The 21170-nt window shown below is 45.1% G+C and overlaps 2 protein-coding genes and 2 long non-coding RNA genes across 5 annotated transcripts; 2 read left to right on the top strand and 2 right to left on the bottom strand.

The window, feature by feature from the left end:
• Nucleotides 1-6771: 6771 nt before the first annotated feature.
• On the bottom strand, nucleotides 6772-7737 carry LOC123100256 (uncharacterized). The gene has a single exon (XM_044522207.1). The coding sequence runs from the start codon at nucleotides 7479-7481 to the stop codon at nucleotides 7023-7025; it is 459 nt and encodes a 152-aa protein (XP_044378142.1). The 5' UTR covers nucleotides 7482-7737; the 3' UTR covers nucleotides 6772-7022.
• Nucleotides 7738-11803: 4066 nt separating this feature from the next.
• Nucleotides 11804-15066, bottom strand: LOC123100255 (uncharacterized). The gene is made up of 3 exons (XR_006448379.1): nucleotides 14715-15066; nucleotides 13045-13114; nucleotides 11804-11863 (listed from the first exon to the last, which is right to left on the bottom strand). It is a non-coding gene; the product is annotated as an uncharacterized lncRNA (long non-coding RNA).
• Nucleotides 15067-15232: 166 nt separating this feature from the next.
• Nucleotides 15233-17270, top strand: LOC123098489 (uncharacterized). The gene is made up of 4 exons (XR_006447794.1): nucleotides 15233-15678; nucleotides 16567-16634; nucleotides 16777-16885; nucleotides 17016-17270. It is a non-coding gene; the product is annotated as an uncharacterized lncRNA (long non-coding RNA).
• Nucleotides 17271-17874: 604 nt separating this feature from the next.
• On the top strand, nucleotides 17875-19930 carry LOC123098488 (uncharacterized). 2 transcript variants are annotated; one of them, XM_044520489.1, is made up of 3 exons: nucleotides 17875-18868; nucleotides 18968-19403; nucleotides 19640-19930. In XM_044520489.1, the coding sequence occupies exons 1-2, from the start codon at nucleotides 18258-18260 to the stop codon at nucleotides 19389-19391; spliced, it is 1035 nt and encodes a 344-aa protein (XP_044376424.1). In that variant the 5' UTR covers nucleotides 17875-18257; the 3' UTR covers nucleotides 19392-19403; nucleotides 19640-19930. The 2 variants fall into 2 exon arrangements, with proteins under 2 accessions (XP_044376424.1, XP_044376423.1); XM_044520488.1 differs by having other exon boundaries at nucleotides 17885-19403.
• The last annotated feature ends 1240 nt before the right edge of the window (nucleotides 19931-21170 follow it).

Genomic DNA, 21170 nt, shown 5'->3' with positions numbered 1-21170 from the left:
TAATGGGCTTTGAGGCATTAGTACCGGTTCATGGCACGAACCGGTACTAAAGGGCCCATCAAACTCTACCCCCCCCCGGTGGACCGCCTTTTCAGTTTTAGAAAAAACAAAAGAAAATGATGGAAATGTCAAAAAAAATAAAATAAAATAAGTTTCCCATGTGATATGTGGTCTAGTTGTTGGGAAAATTAACAAATATGAATTTCGACTTTATTTGCAAAATCTCTCTGGAATTTCTTAAAATGGGCATAACTTTTGCATACGAACTCGGATGAAAAAGTTTTTTATATGAAAAATCATCTACTCGGAAAGTTACATCCGATTTTAACCTGGGGAACCCCGTTAAACATTTTCAAAATCCTCAAAAACCTAACAAAAAAAAAGATACGGGGCTTTTAAGATCTGGAGAGGCAAAAAAATTTCAAATTGTGGTCAAACTGTGGTCAAACAATGGTCAAACTAATTATTCTAGAATATTAGTGTTACTAAATAATTATTTCAGTTTTTTTGAATTTTGGTCAAATCTGGTCAAACTGTGGTCAAACAGTGGTCAAACTAATTATTCCAGAAATATTAGTGTTACTAAATAATTATTGTTTTTTAAAACAATAGTTTCAAACTCAAACAGTGAAATGTGTCACTTCATGCTCAAGCTAAATTCCTGAGGGTTAATAGAATTGACATCTTACTATTGTCAGGAAAACAACAAGTGCAGACTTGGAAACAAGGGAGAATAGAACCCGGAAGTTAAGCGTGCTCAGGCTAGAGTAGTGAGAGGATGGGTGACCGTCCGGGAAGTTAGATGATTTGGAATGATGAGGGGTGATTAGAGATTAGAGAATAAATTGAGCAGTGATGAGGGGTGGTGATTAGAGATTAGAGGTTAAAATAATTCAGAAATTTGAAAATTAAAAAAAATAAAAAAAATTCGCAAAAAAAAATTCAAAAAAAAATATCATAAAATTTCCTTTAGTCCCGGTTGGTAACACCAACCGGGGTTACCAACCGGGACTAAAGGTGGAGCTCCCTTTTCTACTAGTGTGCAGTGTCCAGGGCCAATTTCCTTCCAACATTGTACTATATGAAGTGGATCTTATCAGAAGGGGGAAATATCAAGTACTCCCATCCTTGAGGTACTCCCCATGCTCCAACTTCAACTCCTATCAATTTCAGGTCCAAACTCTAAATGCACATTGAGAAACAAAAGTGCGAAATCTAGCATGAATAGTGTCATAAAAAGACAAAAGCAACATTTGACACTATTCACATCTAAATTTGTCTTTTTTTGTTTCTCAATGTACATTTCGAGTTTGGACTTGAAATTTTTATGGGGTGTAGTCACATTCCCTATGAACATTCATAGTATTTTTCAGAATTTTTGAAACATTTGAAATTAATGTTTTAGACTTGAGCATAGGGAGCACCCCAAGGATGGGAGCACCTGATATTTCCCCTTATCAGAAGGAAGCATTCCTACCCCTCCATAATGAAGTTGCATGGTATTTATTGATTGAGGCAGGAATAGCCTTGCATGGCTTACAAGGAAATTACCGATCGCTTGGGTTCGGCGTTACAGACAGGAGTTTGAGAGGGAGGGATAACAAGAAAGGAAGTTTAGATTACATGGACTGTTACAGAATGCGGAGATCTATCCAATTGTCAAACACCCTTCCTTAATCTCTACTATCCTAAATTCAGATTGTTCTTGAATTCTTCAAATGGTCTAGGTGCAAGAGCTTTAGTAAAGACATCTCCTTGGAAAGAACCTTATGTCTAGTTTCTTTCTACAATACTTTCTCGTAAAAACTGAAAATCAATCTCAATATGTTTTGTACTGGCATGAAAACCAGGATTAGAAAATAAATAAGTTGCTCCCAAATTATCACACCATAAATAGGAAGTGTGATGTTGCTTAATTCCTAATTCTGCAAGTAGTGTTCCAACCAAAATGATCTTAGCAGTTGCATTTGCCATTGACTTGTATTTAGCCTCTGTACTTGACCTTGACACCATGGCATGTTTCCTTGCACTCTAGGAAATAAGATTAGAGCCAAAAAACACTGCAAAATCACCAGCTGATTTTCTACCGTCATTGTAGCCAGCCTAGTGAGCATCAAAGAAAGCACCAATAAGTGTAGACTTAGAGTGCCTAATTTGAAGCCAAATACTCATAGTATACTTCACATACTGTACAATTCTCTTGACAGTTGTCCAGTGAACAGTGGTAGGTGCATGCAGATATTGAAAATCTTGTTAATAGTAAACAGTATATTGTTGTGTAAGAGGCAACTACTATAAGGCTGATACAATACTTCTATATTTTGTACTTTCGTCTTCACTGAGGGCCCCCCCTTTATGCACTGAAAGTTTCTCAGAGGAAGAAAATGGTGTAGGAAAAGGCTTACAGTCCTTCATTCCCATACGAGCTAGAAGTTCATATGCATATTTTTCTTGCTTCGGCAATATGCCATCCTGAATCTTCTTCTTAACGGCAATGCCTAAAAAGAAGTGAAGATCCCCAAGATCTTTCAAAGCAAATTTTGAACTCAAATCATGTAGGAGATCATTAGTGTCACTTTGTGAAGAACGTGCACCAATAATATCATCTACATATACTAATACAAAGATAATAACATTTGCCTTGTTGTAGATAAATAAAGAGGTGTCGACTTTAGATGCAAAAAAACCAAGACACTTTAATTGAGAGCTTAACCTGGAGTACTATGCTCTAGGTGCTTGTTTTAATCCATAAATAGCATAATCAAGCTTTGAGACATAGTGGGGTGTCTTCTTCTCCTCATATTCTGGTGGTTATTTCATGTAAACCTCCTTTCTGGAACACATGCAAAAATGCGTTCAGTAGGTCTCTCTGTCTCATACTCCAAACCCTGGGTACAATAATGGCTAGCACAAGTCATATAGTTGCATATTTTATAACATAACTAAGGTATCATCATAATCTATACAGTATCGTTGCTTAAAACCTTTTGCAACTAGATGTGCTTTATACTTATGAACTGAGCCATCTATTTTCTTCTTAATTATGTAAACCCACTTGTAGTAAATCATATTTTTTACCTTTCTTATTTGGTATGAGGTACCAAGTTTTGTTCCTCATAAGTGCAAAGTACCCTTCATCCATTACTTTCTTTCACTTCTGATCTCCATGTGCATCATTCAACTTTGTTTGCTCTCCTGCAATACATAACATGCCATATGGTATAGCACCATTAATTCGTGCTTTTGGATTACTTATACCTTTCTGTAGTTTAGTCATGAAGCGAGGAACAACTGTTGGTTGTGATTGAAGAGGTGGTGAAGGATGTTGCACATGAGACTCCACGAAATCTTCCACGGAAGGTCCCTCAGAAGCAGCATCATGCGCTGCCACAGGGGATCCCGAACTAGAATTGGAGCGTGACTGTGTGGCCGACCAAGTGCTTCTATCACTACTGGTTGTAGAGTAAGCGGGCACAGAAGATCTGGATCCGGGTCCTGGCACGGTTGTCGCTTGCTAGCGGGGGGAGCGGGCGGGAGATGCCCCACTTGCTGATGCGTCATCCGGGGATTGCGTAGGGCACATGATCTGCTGCCCACTGCCAAACGCATAATCCTATGTTGATTGTGCCACATGATCTGAGGCAGATCTGCGTGCCAGGGTGGTAGGCATTGCCGAAGCATCCCCGTATTCCACTTCGACCGCTTGTCCTTCTTGAGCACAAAATATAGCTTGGTCTCTTCCATTCTTTTGATCATTTTCAGTTGTGTTTTCTCCAGGCTGCATAGGGACGAAAGCCGGTCTAGGAGGGCACAATTATCATATTGGTTAGTGCAATTGTCATCTCCCTCATGATCAAAACTCCGGGGATGAGATGGAAAGAGAAGAATTTCTTTGTGAATGAGGGCGTCAGCATTGGGATGCAAAGACTCAAATGGGAAGACCGCCTCATCAAACACGACGTCTTGAGATAAGTAGACCCTGCCCGTGAGAACATCGAGGAATTTCAACCCCCGGCCCCCTCCTCCAATGAGTCGGTCTATATCCTAGGAAAACACATTTCTTGAACGAAATGTGAGCTTGTGCATGTCGTATGGTATGAGATTTGGCCAATATGCACAACCAAAAATGCGAAGAGATTTATAGTCTAGCGTGACCCCAAAGAGACGTGTGATGGGAGTCTCAAATTTTTTGAATTTTCTAGGAAACAAGTTGATAAGATAGGCAGTGGTTAAAACACTTCATCCCAAAAATTCAGTGGCATAGATGTATTTGCTAGCAATGTGAGACCTACTTCAACAACATGTGATGCTTTTGTTCAATGGATCTGTTCTGCCGATGTGCATGTGGGCAAGATACATGGTGCGAGATGCCAATCTTTTGAATGAATGAATTTAGCTTCTCATACTCACAACCCCAGTCAGTTTACATGGTAAGGGTTTTAGAGTTTGCATCCAACAAGATTTTGGAAATTGCTGACAACATGGAATACATCAAATCATTTCTTTAAGAGGTAAATCCAAGTATATTTGATGTATTCATCAATAAAACCTACATAGTATGAATATCTACCAACTGAAGTGGGAGCTGACCCCCATACATCTGAGAACACAAGTTATAGAGGGGTCCTGACACACTAGTATAAATAGGGTAAGGTTACTGATGACTTTTAGCTTGCTGACATGGATCACAAATTGACTCGATATTAGACTTATGTGAAACTTTATTTTTTTCTAAGAACTTTTCAAACAATAGTTGAAGATGGGTGACCCAACCGACTATGCCACTTTGCTGAAGACAATTTGATGACGACGCAAGCTTGTTTATTTGACCATGACGAATGATGAGATGAGTGGGTAGAGACATCTCACACACTTTCCTTTAAGAATGATTCTCCTTGTTTCCAAGTCCTTGATTAAAATATAATAAGGATAAAACTTTATAAGAACATTATTGTTAACAGTAAATCAGTGAATGGAGACAAGATCTTTTTATGTTTGAGGGACATATAAAATATTGCTTAGATGCAAATCTTTCATGGGTCTTTTAACAATTGAACTACCAATGTGGGTAATAGGCATACCAGAACTGTCTGTCGTGTGCACTTGCATTGTTAGCTTGTCGAGCACCCCCGTGATGTGGTTGGTGGCACCGGTATTTGCATTCCAATTAGTATCAATACCGTAGATATTTGTGATTGTGTTTGCCCCCTTTTCCTCATGATAGTCGTTCTCTTCGTAGAGCCACTAGCATGCTCATGTGCCGCCGGATGATGCTTGAAGCAAATTTGGCACTCATGGTGGTCACGTTCTTACTGATGTAGTCACCAACACCGCCAACAGGAGGAGAAGGGTGATATACATGGTCGTGCTCCCTACATCCTCGCCCGCGATAGCCTCTATTGCAAGCCTGACCGCGATCTTTGTAGGCCGTGTTGGCTGATGTGTGGAAGCCACCACTTGACCCATCACCTAGCATCTCCATCCTCTGATCGAAGTAGGAAATTTGCGCCAGTTAGGTCATCAACATTGATGGAATTTTTTTATGGTGCCGACTGCTGCATCTATGGGTCATACTCATGCTAAAGCCATGTGAGGATGTAGTCGACCATCTCTTGATCAAACACCGGATGGTCAACATCAAATAACTCATCGCAAAGGCTCTTCATCTTGACGATGTACGTGACGTTGGGCATGGCGCCCTTCTTGGTGTTGGTGATGACGATTTTCGGGTTTGTGACCCGAGATTGTGACTGCGAGGCGAACAAGGTCTTGACTGCAGTTCACTGATCTAAGGATATTAGCGATCACTTGGATTCAGTGTTACAGCTAGGAGTTTCACAGAGAGAGAGAGAGATAACGACTGAAAATTGAGATTACATGGACTGTGACATAACGTGGAGAACAATCCTACCATCTAACACATATTGGCGCCTTTGTAAGATGTTGAGATTGTCCATATAAGTTTGGCACATGCATGACTATCCAGTGGACAGGCTCTTAGCCAAGTGGTTGGAGCGTCATTGTGCATTCCAGCGGGCGCAGGTTCAAACCCTGTGGGGGTCATTTGGCTATATTGGTTAATCTCGTAGGTTTGAACTTGAGTCTCACATCTTCTCTCTTACTTAAAATGTTGCGGAGCTCCTCCCCTGGTGGTCTAATTTTGTTTTCTTGCACAACTATCCAAGAACAGAGTTGTAGATAGAGAGTAAAGGCCAACGTACACTTGGCTGCAGACCTAAGACGAATGAAAGAGGTTAGATTCAATTTGGTGTGTTTGAACTTGGGTCTCACATATTCTCTCTTAATTACAAAGCCGTGGGGTTCCTTCCCTCCTTATCTAAATTTTTTGGTAAATTTTAACATGGTCTTTCTTACCTCATCTTTTTACATGTGAGGTAAAAAGATAAAAGTTAATCATGCCAATAATTAATGAGATCAACGGCTTGGATCTATTTTATATTCTTACCTCTCATGTGAATAGAGGAGGTAAGAGGTAAGAGGCTCAGATCTACTTTTTTGGTTTCTTGCATAACTAACCAAGAACAGAGTTGTAGGTGGGGAGTAAAGGCACATGCACTTGGCTGCAAACCTAAGACGAATGAAAGAGGTTAGATTTGACGAAAGCATGCGAAATGCTGCATAATTCCTATTTGCAATTGAACCTTAGGAAAAAAGGCTGACGAAATCTGGCAAACATTGCTGTGCTCTAATCCAAGCTGCATCAAGGAACCAACCAAGTAAACAGAGTTCCAGTAAAAGATTTTCCCACAATTTCATCTGCATTCACATTTGATTCCATGGAAAGCAAGGAGTTTGTACAAACTTTGCAATAGCTGTCCTTCAGCAGGGAGGTAGCTTATGAAGCAGTTCTCTTCCTCAAATCAGGAAGGAGCAGAACACGAAGCGCCCATCTTTATGGAAAAAGAAAAAACAAATGGCAAGGAGTAACCAGACTACCAGATAGACTCAGACTAGGTGAGCAATTACGGAGCTCACACTCGCTCACTAGTACCCCACCCGTTCTATTGCACGGCCACGAGCTTCCCGCCAATCTCCCCCGCTGCTCCATTGCAGCACCTCCGAGTCCCGTCGCCGCCCTCGCCGCGGCCCTTGGGCACCGTCACGATAAGCTGCCCGTCGACGTACCCGGCCATAGCCAGCTCCGGGCAACAGTCTTCAGGCAGCCGGTACCTCCACCTATCAAGCTCCATGTCGTCGCCATACTCGTCGTCTCCGGTCCCAGCGTGCACCACCACCACCTTGACGACCCCAGGATAAATCCTCACGAGGCGCGCCCTCACCTCGCCCATGGGGCCGCAGGCAGCGAAGAAGTGGAGCGCGGTGGTGCCCTCGAACGCCCTGACGTCGGCGTCCGCCGGGAGCGGCAGCTCGAGCACCTTGCTGTACACGTGCGGCAGCCGGCGGAGGGCCCTCTTGGCGCCGTCGCCGGACGCAGTCATCGTCGACTGTTGCATCCCCATGTAGTACGATCGCGGACGGTCCAGGAGAGAGAGCTCCGACGAGCTCCGAATCCTACGATCTCACCTCTGTCCCTCTCTTCCGGTTCCTCTGTTGTCGAGTATGCCTTCCTTGCCGCCGGGCGACGCGATTTATAGGTGTGCTGGTGGGTCGGAGATGCTAAAGGCCAAAGGATCGAGGTGTCGCGGCGTTCTTGAGTGACGTGGGGGAAAGATAAAGCCCGGGGATCGATGAGGAAGGTGGCGGGAGGAGTCGGAGAGAGATGGATGGACGGCGATAGGATGAAGAAGAGCAGTGTTGGTGCGCGTGTCCGCGCCCCTGCGACGGCAGTGAGTTTGCTCTGCCTGGTGTGCTGCTACGTGGCATGGCCGCTGCGGTGTGGGCTCAGGTGGCCTCTCGAAGATAAGGCCGGTATCGGCGCTTCTCGTCGATCCCAAACATGGGGCTGCTCCAACGGTTTTCAGGGGTTGTGGCATTCTTTGATTCTAGGAATTTTATTACGTGCCTTTGTTTAAGGATTGGCATCATATTATGGGTTTTTTCTATGGGGCTCTTTGCAACACAGAAATCAGGCACCGTGAATCCCAAAATCCAGAGATGTGTCATGGAGGAATTTTCACATGATCTTACGTATATGGATAATTCCCTCTTGCATTAGTTCATCTTTCTTCAGATTGGTACAAAATTCATATGCGGCATCCAAATAGCCATTTTTGCAAAGTCATGTCTTTCATTTAATTTATATAAATTCGACAAAAAAATCGTGATGCAACTCTAGGTATTCCTATGCATGAGGAGCAAAATGTCATGCCGCTCGCGGGGGGCCTAACGTATCGAGGCGCTAATGCAAAATTCATAATAAAATTCACTTAAACCAACATAATTAAATAGGTTAAATGGAAGATAGGTTTTTGCTCTTACATAATTATTGTCCTTGTTTCTTCTTCGCACCGCATGAGATCCATCGATGCCATAGCATCTTAATTCACAACTCTACCTCCTTCCTGACTGCCTCTACCCATCTTCCATGCACCGCATCCTCCTCCCACCGCTACTGCTTTGGTTGCCCATAATCGACACCCCCCCCTTTCCCTGGCTCTGAAACCTTGATAAGGCTCACATGTATGCCCATGGGAGGGGGAGGGGGAGAGGGTGTTATCACCCATGTCGATATGGACATATATAGGATCGACGATGATGCCTTGTTATCATCGACTCGCCGGTCGACCCCTCCCTTATCCCTTTCCCTCTTACTCCGCTAATTGCCCCCCCCCCCCTCCTTGCATTGTTCCTTCTTTGGACACGTCGCTCTATAAAGGCCAGGGCACTAACGTTTGCGTTCACGCCAAGTTTTTTTGTTACATTGTACACGTACACGCCATATAATGAAGGTCACGACAGCCCCCCCCCCCCCCCCCCGCGCCGTCCTCTCCGCTTTTAATACATGTGCATTCCTTCTTGATCATTAATCATGGACGCTACCTAACAACCGTAAGGGTGAAGTGGGCGACAGTACATGCCCCAAATCTTACATAAGGAGTAGGCTTATTAGTGATTAGCAACAACCATTATTTGATAGAATTAGAGAGACCGTGTGTAGGGCGGCAACAGGGAGAACAAATGAAAGGACCAACATGGCAACCCGCACGAGGCCCAATTGGAGGGGGGGGGCACTTTTTTATCTCCCCGCCTCTTCATATCATATCGGTTGATCGAGGAACAACCCATGTGCTTCTCTTCCCTCGGTTGGTCTTTTGGGTAGTTTCGGCGCCCTTCCTCTCCCAGTTGCTCAACTCCCAAGTTGATCCCATAATTCCTGTCGACCGGCAACTTTCTGACATAACCGGCTGCAGGTCCATAATCTCTCATCAGATCTCTACACACCTAGGTTCGGTCTTCGATCATATTCATATCCTCACAGATTATTATTATTGTTCCTTTTTTGTTCTTGTGGTGCTAAGACTAAAATTGATGTATAACTAATCCTCAGTTTTTCCCAGTTTATAGAACATGGAGATATTTATTACATCAATCATTGTCATGTCTTCTAGAATTAGGAAGTCATATATTAAGTGAAATATACCTTGGCAATCCTTATGTTAATTTGTAGGGTTCCACCATAATTCCACATCAGATTTCTACATATCTAGGGCATCCATCATATTCATATCATCAGGAAAGTACTTTTTCTGTATCTTTTTTTTGTTATTTTTTCTTGTGTTGTCAATTTTTGTTATTTTTTATAGCAGATTTACTATCCTCGGTTGTCTGAAAACAAAAATTGGACCGGTCAGTTTTAGATAGGAGAGAAGAACTCGCACCTAGCCGGCGTCGCAAGTGGAGGCTTAACGATTTGGGTGCGGGGTAGGGTGCCAGTGCAAAAACGTAAGGGGTATATAGGGATGGTCGGGGCGGCGGTGGCACAACGAAAGGGGGGGGTGGTGGTTCGGTGAGGCGACACGGTAGTGCCCCCGGGATCGGTCGTTGAGGCCAACAATTAGGTCTAGGTTCGAGGGCGGCGGGCGCCATGCTAGGCGAGGAAGGAGGTGGGCGACTGTTGGATTGATATCCAACGGTTCACTACTAGAAAAAGGCTTACTAGTGGCGCACCAGTTTTGCCTACTAATGGCGCACTACTGGTGCGCCACTAGCACCACGCCACTAGTATTTTTTACTAATGGCGCACCACTGGTGCGCCATTAGTATCTGGTATACTAATGGCGCACCAGGCAGTGCACCATTAGTATAGGCCACGGTGCGCCATTAGTATGCCTCCCAGTGGGCATGTGCTTTGCCATACTAATGGCCCACTGCTGGGTGATGCACCATTAGTATCCCTTTGGCATACTAATGGTGCACATTTGGGCGATGCGCCGTTAGTATGTATATTAGGGATTTTTTTTCTTTTCTAATATTTGCACAGATTACAAAATATATTATTGGACAGAATATAAACAGCACCACACAGCAACAGCAGATTCATCGAATACAATAGAAGATTAGTCTCCGAATACAATTCATCATATAAATCTCTGATATCAAAAGACCGAACAAAGATAGAACATTACAAGTCTCGAGACCGCGAGTAGCGAGTTTGTCGAAAGTAATATTAATCCTAACAAGTCCTACTAATCATCATCATACAACTTCTACTCGTTATTAAGGACCTAAAATACCCTATTTAAGGTAAAATAGCATAAAACAATATAGACCCTGACTCTCCATTATGGAGAATGGAGATCATCCTGTCTCCAATTCTTGCGCGGCGCTTCCTGTTGCTTCCAAGAACCTCCTTACGACTGTCCATACATTTTTTTCCATTCTCTGATTAGCATGTCTCCAGTTCTTCTAGAAATCCGGTATGGACAGTTGAGATTCGTAGGATGACCTGGATATAAGTTCAAAACTTGAAGGCTGCCATTCTGATACATCAAATGAGGCACACAATCCTCTGGGATTCTCTGTTGAAAAACATAGTAATAACTTCATAGTTAGCAATGATGTACTAGTTTTAGCAGTATGCAAAAGATGCACGGATGTCGTAATAGTAAAAAATCTTACCAGGGTATCTCCATGGTAGTTACCATAGTTCAACACATGCACTAGTGGCACGTATTGACCATAATGTTGAGGAGTTTGATTGTAGATATTGTAATTCTCAAGATCAGTACAAAATCCGACCAGATGATTTTTCTCCTGATAAGTTAACTCGGAGCCATCGGTGTAGTGGGTTTTGTCTACCATTTTCCGCACATTTTTTGAACAATCAAAATAAGCTGTCAATGGAAATAAGTTGTCAACTATTTTGAAATAAACAATATAGATTAGTTAATAATTAACTATGTTTGACAAACTCACATAGCGGTAGAACTGGAGGCGTATCAACAAGGACCCAAATGTCCATATTGTCTTGGTCGATGCCAGGATCACCAAGATCCATGGTGACAAGCATACCCTCATCAAAACCATACATCTTGCAAAATGCTTCCCAATTTTTGCAACCAAAATAGGTTACGCTCTCAGCATTATACAGATTTACTTCAAAATCCACATCATGATGTGTCCTTAGGTGAATTTTCTTCGTTTCAAAATTTTCATGATCTTCAAAATCCATCCTCTCCAAGACATAGCGTCTTGCATGGCATGGGATAAACTATACTCGAATTGTAAAAGATGAAATTACACGTTGGAATAGTTGAAGTCATGCTTAATTATGAAAAAAACACTTGTCGTCGTTGCGTACCGTTTCAACTTCGAAGGTCTCCTCGAGCTTAATGCTGAAGCGCCGATCATCGTCCAGGTGAGGCCTGTCGCACAGACCTCGACCGTCGTGGCACCAGTCGCACTCCCCCGAGAGACTTTCGTCGTCCGATGACGACATTTCCTATGTTCATAATTCAAAACTACATCATCTCTGTTGGGTCCAATAAGATAATCCACAGTGTGGTGAAAACACGCCCATCCAAATAGAATATGTGGTATGGGCTTTTTTAGTAGGTCATCCTACCAGATTAGGGTTTATCGATGACGAGCAACTGACATTAGTAATAACTATGAGTAGATATCACACTTCTATATGTATAACACAAGAGGCAGTTGATCCTACTTAATTAAGTACTAAGATACCCCGGCCCATGCATTAGTCGGAAGTGCCCCATATGTCCTATTTTTAGCAAAGTCATGCTAAAATTCACGGAAAATTTCAGCATGACCTTTGCTGAAAATAGGACATATGGAGTACCCGAATTTGCCGGAACGGAAGTTAATCGACATTCCGGCAAACTCAAGGGCCTCTCGGGGTACCTGCAAAATCATCACGACACGATGGTCGGAGACAAAACCCAGCAAACTAGCACCACAATGTGCCTCTACTTTCATATGGATGAAAAGGCCACAGACCATATGGTCCTCTACTAGCATATCTTCAACACTCCAATTTCTTTCAGTTTTGGCAGTTTATGTGCCTTTGGTAAGCATTATATTACAAAAAAACAAGATATGCAGTACTATACAATATCCATAACCAGAAAACAAGACATGCATAGGCTATATTTGAAACAAGATATTCTGCCACATCACAAAATACTACTACTACTGCTGCATATGATTCATGCCCTAAGCACAGTATACTACTACTACTGCTGCATCATATCATAGGAAATAATTGCCACTGATATCATTCCAGCCTCTCAAGTGGAAGATGACCCAGCTAACTGAATTTAGTTTCAGTAAGGTTTTCAGTAAAGCCAAATTAATTGCCACTGGTATCATTCCAGCCTCTCAAGAGGCTTGACTATATGTCTGTGTTCTGTCTACTCCATTGTCTCTAGCTGAACTTGACAGTTGACACAGATGCAACCTCATATAAAATATGTGTTGGAAACACTTGAGCTTTATTACAAAGTAGAAGATTTTGCAACATAGCCACTTATATTCACTGAAATAAACACTGAAATAACCACCACTTATATTCATCAACATAACCACTGCCAATCAGAGATGGGGGACAGGGGAGAGGGAGGGCGGACGCCGGCAGCCGGAGGGGCGGGAAGGGGATGAGCATACCTGCGCTGGACGCAGGTGGGTAGGGCTAGAGCTCGCCCCGGTTCTGCTCGATGATGGAGTTCGTCCGATCCTGCAGAGAGAAGGGAAGGTGGAGGAGTCAGGAGGGAATGGAGGGGAGGAGGGAGGTCGAGGTGGATGCCGGCGGGTCAGGAGGGATTTACCTGGCCGCCGCTCGATTTGGCGCGTGGAAGACGAGGTGGGGCGGCGGGTAGACGCGGGGGCGGCGGCGCAGGGGAGCTGCAGTGGTGGGGGGCGCGGGGGCGCGGGGGCGGCGGCGCGGGGGAGCTGCAGTGGTGGGGGAGCGCGGGGGCGGCGGGGGTCGGGGCGGCGGCGTCGTGGGTCAGGCCGGTGAGCGCGCGGGTGGACTGGCGAGGGAGAGGGAGGAATTAGCTAAGGGGGGAAACTTACTAATGGCGCACCCGGAAGCGGTGCGCCATTAGAATGTTTTTTTACATAGCAATGGCGCACCCACGACGTGTGCGCCATTAGTAAATTTTCTTTATGTAGCAATGGCGCACCAGCCAGAGGTGCGCCATAAGTAATTTTTTTATTATTATTTTTTGTTGCATCTAATAATTTTTTAGAAATTGAATATGAATATGAAACAGTAATAATTTATTATTTAAAAATATCATCAAATTTATTATTTGAAAATATCATCAAATTTGTTATTTGAAAATATAATCAAATTTGTTTTTTTTTGCAATTTTAGTTGCATTCATTTGTGACGGTGGAGCGGGCCGGGGAGGGTGCGGGGGGTCGTCGGCGGCGGTGGAGCGGGCCGGGGAGGGTGCGGTGGGTCGTCGGCGGCGGTGGAGCAGGGGAGCTAGGGTGCAGTGGGTCGTCGGCGGCGGTGGAGCGGGGGAGGGTGCGGTGGGTCGTCGGCGACGGTGGAGCAGGGGAAGGGTGCGGTGGGTCGTCGGCGGCGGTTGGAGCGGGGAGGGTGCGGGGGGTCGGCGGCGGCGGCCGGTGGAGCGGGGTAGAGGGTGCGTGGGGTGCTCGGCGGCGAGGGGACCAGATCTGACGAGGTGGGATAGCGATCGAGATGGAGGGGGATCGAGATAAAAGTGTCCATGAAATATACACTAATGGCGCACGAGGGAGCAGTGCGCCATTACTAGCTTAAACTAGTAATGGCGCACTGCCCCAGGTGCGCCATTAGTAGTTTTGCAAAAAAGTAAAAAATAAAAAAAATATTGTAGTGACGCACTATGTTGCTGGTGCGCCATTACTAGTTCTAACTAGTAATGGCGCACTATGGCCTGGTGCGCCATTAGTATGTCTGGAAAAAAAAATTGTTACTAATGGCGCACCGTGTGTCCGGTGCGCCATTAGTGTATTTCACACTAATGGCGCACCAGCACATGGTGCGCCACTGCTACATAGCAATGGCGCACCACATGTCTGGTGCGCCATTAGTGGCTATTCCATCTATAGCCCTTTTCCTAGTAGTGGTTGGGGTAAATCAACTTAGAATTAAAAAAAAGTCGTTTTATAAGTTCTCATTTATTACATCTCATCATCATTTTTTAACTTAACGTGTCACAGAAAATGTCATGCCACTCGCGGGGGGCTAACGTATCGAGGCGTTAATGCAAAATTCATAAATAAAATTCACTTAAATCAACATAATTAAATAGGTTAAATGGAAGATAGGTTGTTGTTCTTACACAATTATTGTCCTTGTTTCTTCTCCGCACCGCATGAGATCCATTGACGCCATAGCATCTTGATTCACAACTCTACCTCCTTCTTGACGCCGCCTCTACCCATCTTCCATGCGCCGCATCCTCCTCCCACTGCTCCTGCTTTGGTTGCCCATAATCGTCACCTCCCCCCTCTTCCCTAGCTCTGAAACCCTGATAAGGCTCACATGTATGCCCATGGGAGGGGGTGGCGGCGGGGGAGAGGGTGTTATCGCCCATGTCGATATGGACATATATAGAATCAACGATGATGCCTTGTTGTCACCGATCGCCGGTCGACCCTCCCTTATCCCTTTCCCTCTTATTTCGCCAACTGCCCTCCCCCTCCTTGCATTGTTCCTTCTTTGGACATGGTCGCGCTATAAAGCCCAGGGCACTAACGTTCGCCTTCACGCCAAGATTTTTTGTTACATTGTACACGTACACGCCATATAAGGAAGGTCACGACAGTCTCTCCCCCTCCCCCCCCCCTCCTTCTCCGCTTTTGATACACGTGCATTCCTTCCTGATCATTAATCATGGACGCTACCTGACAACCGTAAGGGTGAAGTGGGCGACACTACATGCGCCAAATCTTACTTAAGTAGTACTCTTATTATTGATTAGCAAATACCATAATTAGATAGGATTAGAGGAGACCGTGTGTAGGGTGGCAACAGGGAGAACAAATGAAAGGACCAACATGGAAAATCGCATGAGGCCCAGTGGGAGGGGGGAGCCACCTTTTATCTCCCAGCTCTTCATAATCATAATCGGTCGATTGAGGAACACCCCATGTGCTTCTCTTCCCTCGGTCGGTCTTTTGGGCAGTTTCAACGCTCTTCCTCTCCCGGTCGTTCCACTCCCAAGTTGATCCCATAAGTCTTGGCGACCGGCAACTTTCTGACATAACCGGCTGCAGGTCCATAATCTCTCATCATATTTCTAGGTTCGGTCATCGATCACATTCATATCCTCACAAATTATTATTATTGTTCCTTTTTTGTTCTTGTCATGCTAATACTAAAATTGATGTATAACTAATCACCGCTTTTCCCCAGTTTATAGAACATGGAGATATTTATTACATCAATCATTGTCATGTCTTCTAGAATTAGGAAGTCATATAATTAAGTGAAATATACCTTGGCTATCCTTATGTTAATTTGTAGGGTTCCGTCGTAATTTCTCATCAGATTTCTACATATCTAGGGCATCCATCATATTCATATCATCAGAAAAGTAATTTTTTCCTTATCTTTTTTTGTTATTTTTTTCTTGTCTTGCCAAATTTTGTTATTTTTTATAGCAGATTTACTATCCTCAGTTGTCTGAAAACAAAATTTGGACCGGTCAGTTTTAGATAGGAGAGAAGAACTCGCACCTAGCCGGCGTCGCAGGTGGAGGCTTAACGACTTGGGTGCAGGATGGGGTGCCAGTGCAAAAGAAAGGGGTATACAGGGATGGTAGGGGCGGCGGTGGCACAACGAAGGGGGTGGTTCGGTGAGGCGGCATGGTAGTGCCGCCGGGATCGGTTGTTTAGGCAAACAATTAGGTCTAGGTTGGAGGGCGGCGGGTGCCATGCCGGGCGAGGAAGAAGGAGGTGGGCGGCTGTTGGATTGATATCCAATGGTTGGGGTGAATCAACTTAGAATTAAAAAAAGGGAAATTGTTTTATAAGTTCTCATTTATTACATCTCCTCATCGTGTTTTCAGGAGTTAGGGTATCACAGAATTAAGTGAAGACTTTCCGCAAAAAAAAAAGAATTAAGTGAAGACGTGGTTGTTTTTCAATTTTGTGAAGACATACTTTGATTATCCGTATTTTAAATTGTAGGGTTCCATCGTACATTTCGCACCGAGGCCCCTGGTTTGTAGATACCGCCCTGGACGTTCCAAACCCAGGTTTTCATTCTTGCATTTCGCACATGTATACTAACTTTTCTAGATATACTTCCCTCAACAGAAAACTTTTGTAGATATATATACGGCCTACACGTTTGTTAATTTGTCATCTTAGTCGCGGTTCTCGTTAACCACAAGCCAGGCAAAGGGCGCGTGCGAGACACTCAGGTGGCGGCGGGAAGGTGCACCGAAGCTTCCTGCGCCCGAACAAATCTATCTCCCCGGCCAGGCCAACCAACTTTGTCGCGCAGGTAGTTGAAGCTGTGTCCTTTTGCTCATTTGCCTTTTCAGCGAGGAAGTTCAAGCTTTGGTTTGGAAGCATGCAGATAGATAGATAGATCCTGCATGCTGAACCACCGTGTTTTGGATTTGCATTTGCAGATCGAGAGCGGTGGTGTGCACGACTGCATGAACGGCTGTACGAGCCTTGTCTCAACCCTGAACACTGAACCGCCGTGCTTGTCCGGCCCTAGCCGCTGCGTCATCGGCTCGCGCTTTTTGGTTGGCTTTGCTATCTGATCTTGGTCTGGATATGCGTGCCTACGGGTCATCACTTGTCTGTGGCGATCGATTAGACGATAACTGATGAGATAGAGTGGGGTTTTCTTCTTCAGTTACGATTAGCATGCACTGATCAGATCGCCACGTCGATTCGTGCGAGCCAGCCGTCCGTGGCTCGTCTTTTGCTACCGGTGCGTGCCTTGCCGTGTACACTTGTGGCCGCCTTCGGCTTTCGGCGGAACAGTTTGTGCGTGCATGCTTGCCGCGCCGCATGCCTGTGCGGACGTGCACGCCATGGCTGAAACTTTTGGTTTGGGGTGGTGAATGGTGGCCACGGGACAAAACTCGTTGGAATCAGGCGCACGGATGGCTAATATCGGTGGTGGGTGGTGGTGCAGCGCGGCATAAGTTTCCCGCAGTAAGAACTGCACGACACTGTACCAGCCATCCGTGTGCCTCATTCCAACGAGTTTTGTCCTGTGGCCACCACCTACCACACCAAACCAAAAAATTTAGCCATCGCGTGCACGTCCGCACAGGCATGCGGCGCGGCGGGCATGGACGCACAAACTGTCCCGCCGAAAGCCGAAGCCGGTCACAAGTGTACACGGCAAGGCCGGTAGCAAAAGGCCAGCGACGCACGGCTGCCCCGCACTCATTGACATGGCGATCTGATCATTGCAAAGCTAATCGTAATTGGAGATGAAAACCTCACTCAAGCTCATCACTTATCGTCACCGATCGAATTACCCGTCATGTCATAGTGTCACATCACACACAAAGCTAAAAACTCATCGTACGCATGAATCGATCAGATTGTGATGTGATCTCACAAATCGTAGAACCGCGGTGGCAATTCGCCTCCTGCATCGATCAGATCCGCTACCCACTGCGTACTACTGGTGGGAGTACTACCATGCGTCTCGTCCATCATTTTGTCCCAAGCTTCCCACCAGCCAAATTCTGGTGTACTTTTACCGGTATTGTAATAAATCTCTCTCCTGCGGTTCTACCCCTTGTGATGTATATAAACAGGGCAGCGAGCGAACACAAGACATCTTCGACATTATACACACAGGTCACAATCGTTCTTGGTATCACAACCATCTTCTCCTCTTCACCATGAGCAACATCTCTCCTTCTTTCAGCGCCCCCACCCTTCTGGCCACGTCCTCCTCCCTTCGTCATTTCTTTCCTCTCGCCGGCAGCCAGAGCACCAAGCATGCCATCCCCTCTACCCGTCCCAAGCCTCCTATGAACCGCATCAATATTACCCACTTCATCAATTTCAAGCTAGATCCCGCCGCAAACAACTATGCTCAGTGGACGCAGAAGTTCTACGCTATCCTCACCAAATACGACTGTGCCCACCATGTCGACCACGAGTCTGATCCTCGTCTTCAAGATGCCAAGTGGCGCAACGACGATCTGACCATTGTTTTGTGGTTCTATGCTACCATTTGCGATGAGCTCTATCAAGTGGTGAGGGAGCCGGAGAACACCGCGTATACTGTTTGGGACAAGTTGTACACCTTCTTCCGGGACAACCAGCCCGGATGGGCCGTCCACATCCGCGAAGAGTTAAGCGCCACTGAGCAAGGAGACATGACGCTGGCCGCCTACTGCAATCGGATTAAGGCCCTCGCTGACGCCCTCGCCGATGCGGGTGAACCAGTCAGCAATGAGATGTTGACATTGCAAATGATCCGAGGACTCAACAACCGCTTCCATGTGTTGGCAACTACTCTTCCCATGCACAGGCCTTTTCCTACCTTTATCCAGGTCCGTTCCCTGCTGTTGTTTGAAGAAATCAATCTTAATGCGCGTGACAGGGCCAAGGGATCCTCCACCATCACCATTGGCACCAACACCGGCTCCAGCTCCACCCTCGGTGGAAGCAACAATGGGAATCAAGGCGATCGCAACGCTTTTTCTAACACCCGGCCTCGACATTCGGCACAACCACAACAACGACCCTGGATGGGCTACTTTGCGCCATGGGGGGCGCCCTTCCCGTTTCCGAGGCAGCCGCCGCACACTCAGTGGGCCCCTCGAAGCGTCGGCGGCGTCCTCAACCCACGCCCATCTGCTCCAACTCAGGGATACTCGTTGCTCTACTCCATGGCATCCATCTTTATGCCGTCGCCTCCCTCGCGACACCGGTTCTCCGTGATCGACGCGGCGCCCGGCAACACAAGCTCCACCCCTCCTCCAACAATGACTAGTACATGGACTATGCCGCGTAATCGCATGTGACGGGTTGCAGAGGTAATCTCAACTAGTATCTTTTCTCTTCAATGCACTTGTCGTAGTTTAGTTGTTAGTAATGGTTCCTGGATCACCATTACTCCTACTAGTTATACTCATCTCGGTCACACTCCCCCTTTCTCTCAACAATGTTTGATGTTTTACTCTTGATTGTTAATGACTTCATACCCATATGCAATTTTACTCGGGGCAATTCTTGTTCTATTGAATTTGATCCATATATTTGTTTTGTGAAGGATCTAGCCACCAAGGGAATCATCGGGAGATCTAGTTGTTAGAAAGATCTATATTCGCTTTTCTCCATAAATAAAGGTGGCCCCTCGATCTGCTCCATCAACATGTGGCATCGGCGACTTGGACACCTAGGGCAAGCTTCGTTAGTGGCCATGGCAAAAAAAAAGTATTCCTTCTTGTGATAAGCCAATGCGGCCATCACATGTTTCTTATTTGTCTTTACTATATCACCTTTCCAAAATACATTGTGATTTGTGGACTTTGCCAATTTATAGTTTCTCCGGTTTCCAGTACTACCCTATCATTTTATATGACTGTTCTCATTATTCCTGAACATTTTCCGTTAGAAACAACTCTGGTACAACTAACAACTTGCAATGTTTTCTTTAACTGACAAGTGAGCCCTGGTTAGTAGGTTAGCCGGCTGATTTAATTAGGTAAGGCTAAGTTTAACCATCATGGGTCCCAACAGTCAGGTTTGACCTGCCCACGCCAGCTTTGATTGCCCCCACTAGCACTACAAACTTTGCTCTATTTTGCGACGCTTCACTTGTGTCATGTATAACCCGTTTTCGTCATCGAAAATACATTGGCGATGTTTTTCGGTCGTCGCGCCCACCATCACCGAAGCGCTGTCATAGAAAATAAAATTTCGACGGTACCACTTTTTTCGTCACGCAAGTTGGCATATTAGGTGACGGAACAAAAATGTCACCAGCGATCGTGTTTAGTGACGGCCCAGATGTCACCTATGATGGCCCCATATGTCGCCCAAAATCTTTTTGGCGACAATAATCCCGTCACCGGTGATCGGTTCGGGGGTTGACTGGTCAAAGATTCAGATAGGTGGGGCTAACAGTTGCTGACGTGTCTTCTTCCATGTGGGTCTGCCATGATTTTTATCACCGACCGTCCCTTCAGTAATAATCGGGCGTCAGTTTTGACCGGTCAAAGATGCTGACATATGGGCCCAGAATATGCTGACGTGGCTGCTTACAAGTGGGACTAGACATTGTTGATGACATGCATTTACGTCACAATTATCGTCGCTCGTAGAAAAAATTAGATTAATTGATGTGAATTTTGTGAGTGAATCCGTATTTAATTTGTAATTTCAGGAAAATAGATTGAAAATTTGATTCGCTGGAATATGAGATTTCAAACATTGGCAACAGAGCTTTCATTATAAGTGAATCCTAACATTTTACAAGGAGAAGCAGAGGACAAATTGTCGAACAAAGTAACATTAAATTGACTATAAGCATGAGGCCATCGGTGTTTTTCGGACGTTGTCTTGTGCTGACTGTGTGGACTTCCTTAACAGATGACTGAGCATTGCCTCCATATGTCTTTGCCTTTTTTCAAAGACAGTGGATTTCTTCTGCTGATCCATTTTGAAATCTTCAATCTCTTCTAGCCGCTTCTTCTGAAGTTCTTTAATTTCTACTATCTGGGCAAAAAGGGGTTCATTGAGCTCTTCATGAAACATATCAGTTGCCTTTTTTGCATCTGCCTCTTGAGTTGCAATGATGT

The sequence above is a fragment of the Triticum aestivum genome, chromosome 4D (assembly GCF_018294505.1).
Source record: "Triticum aestivum cultivar Chinese Spring chromosome 4D, IWGSC CS RefSeq v2.1, whole genome shotgun sequence".
Taxonomy (NCBI): Eukaryota; Viridiplantae; Streptophyta; class Magnoliopsida; order Poales; family Poaceae; genus Triticum; species Triticum aestivum.
The sequence above is the reverse complement of the archived record's forward strand: the minus strand, read 5'-3'. Positions and strand labels throughout refer to the sequence as shown.

Bases quoted from the DNA above. Each gene is read 5' to 3' on its own strand.
- LOC123100256 (XM_044522207.1), bottom strand. From the start codon at position 7,481: ATGGGGATGCAACAGTCGACGATGACTGCGTCCGGCGACGGCGCCAAG.
- LOC123098488 (XM_044520488.1), top strand. From the start codon at position 18,258: ATGAGCAACATCTCTCCTTCTTTCAGCGCCCCCACCCTTCTGGCCACG.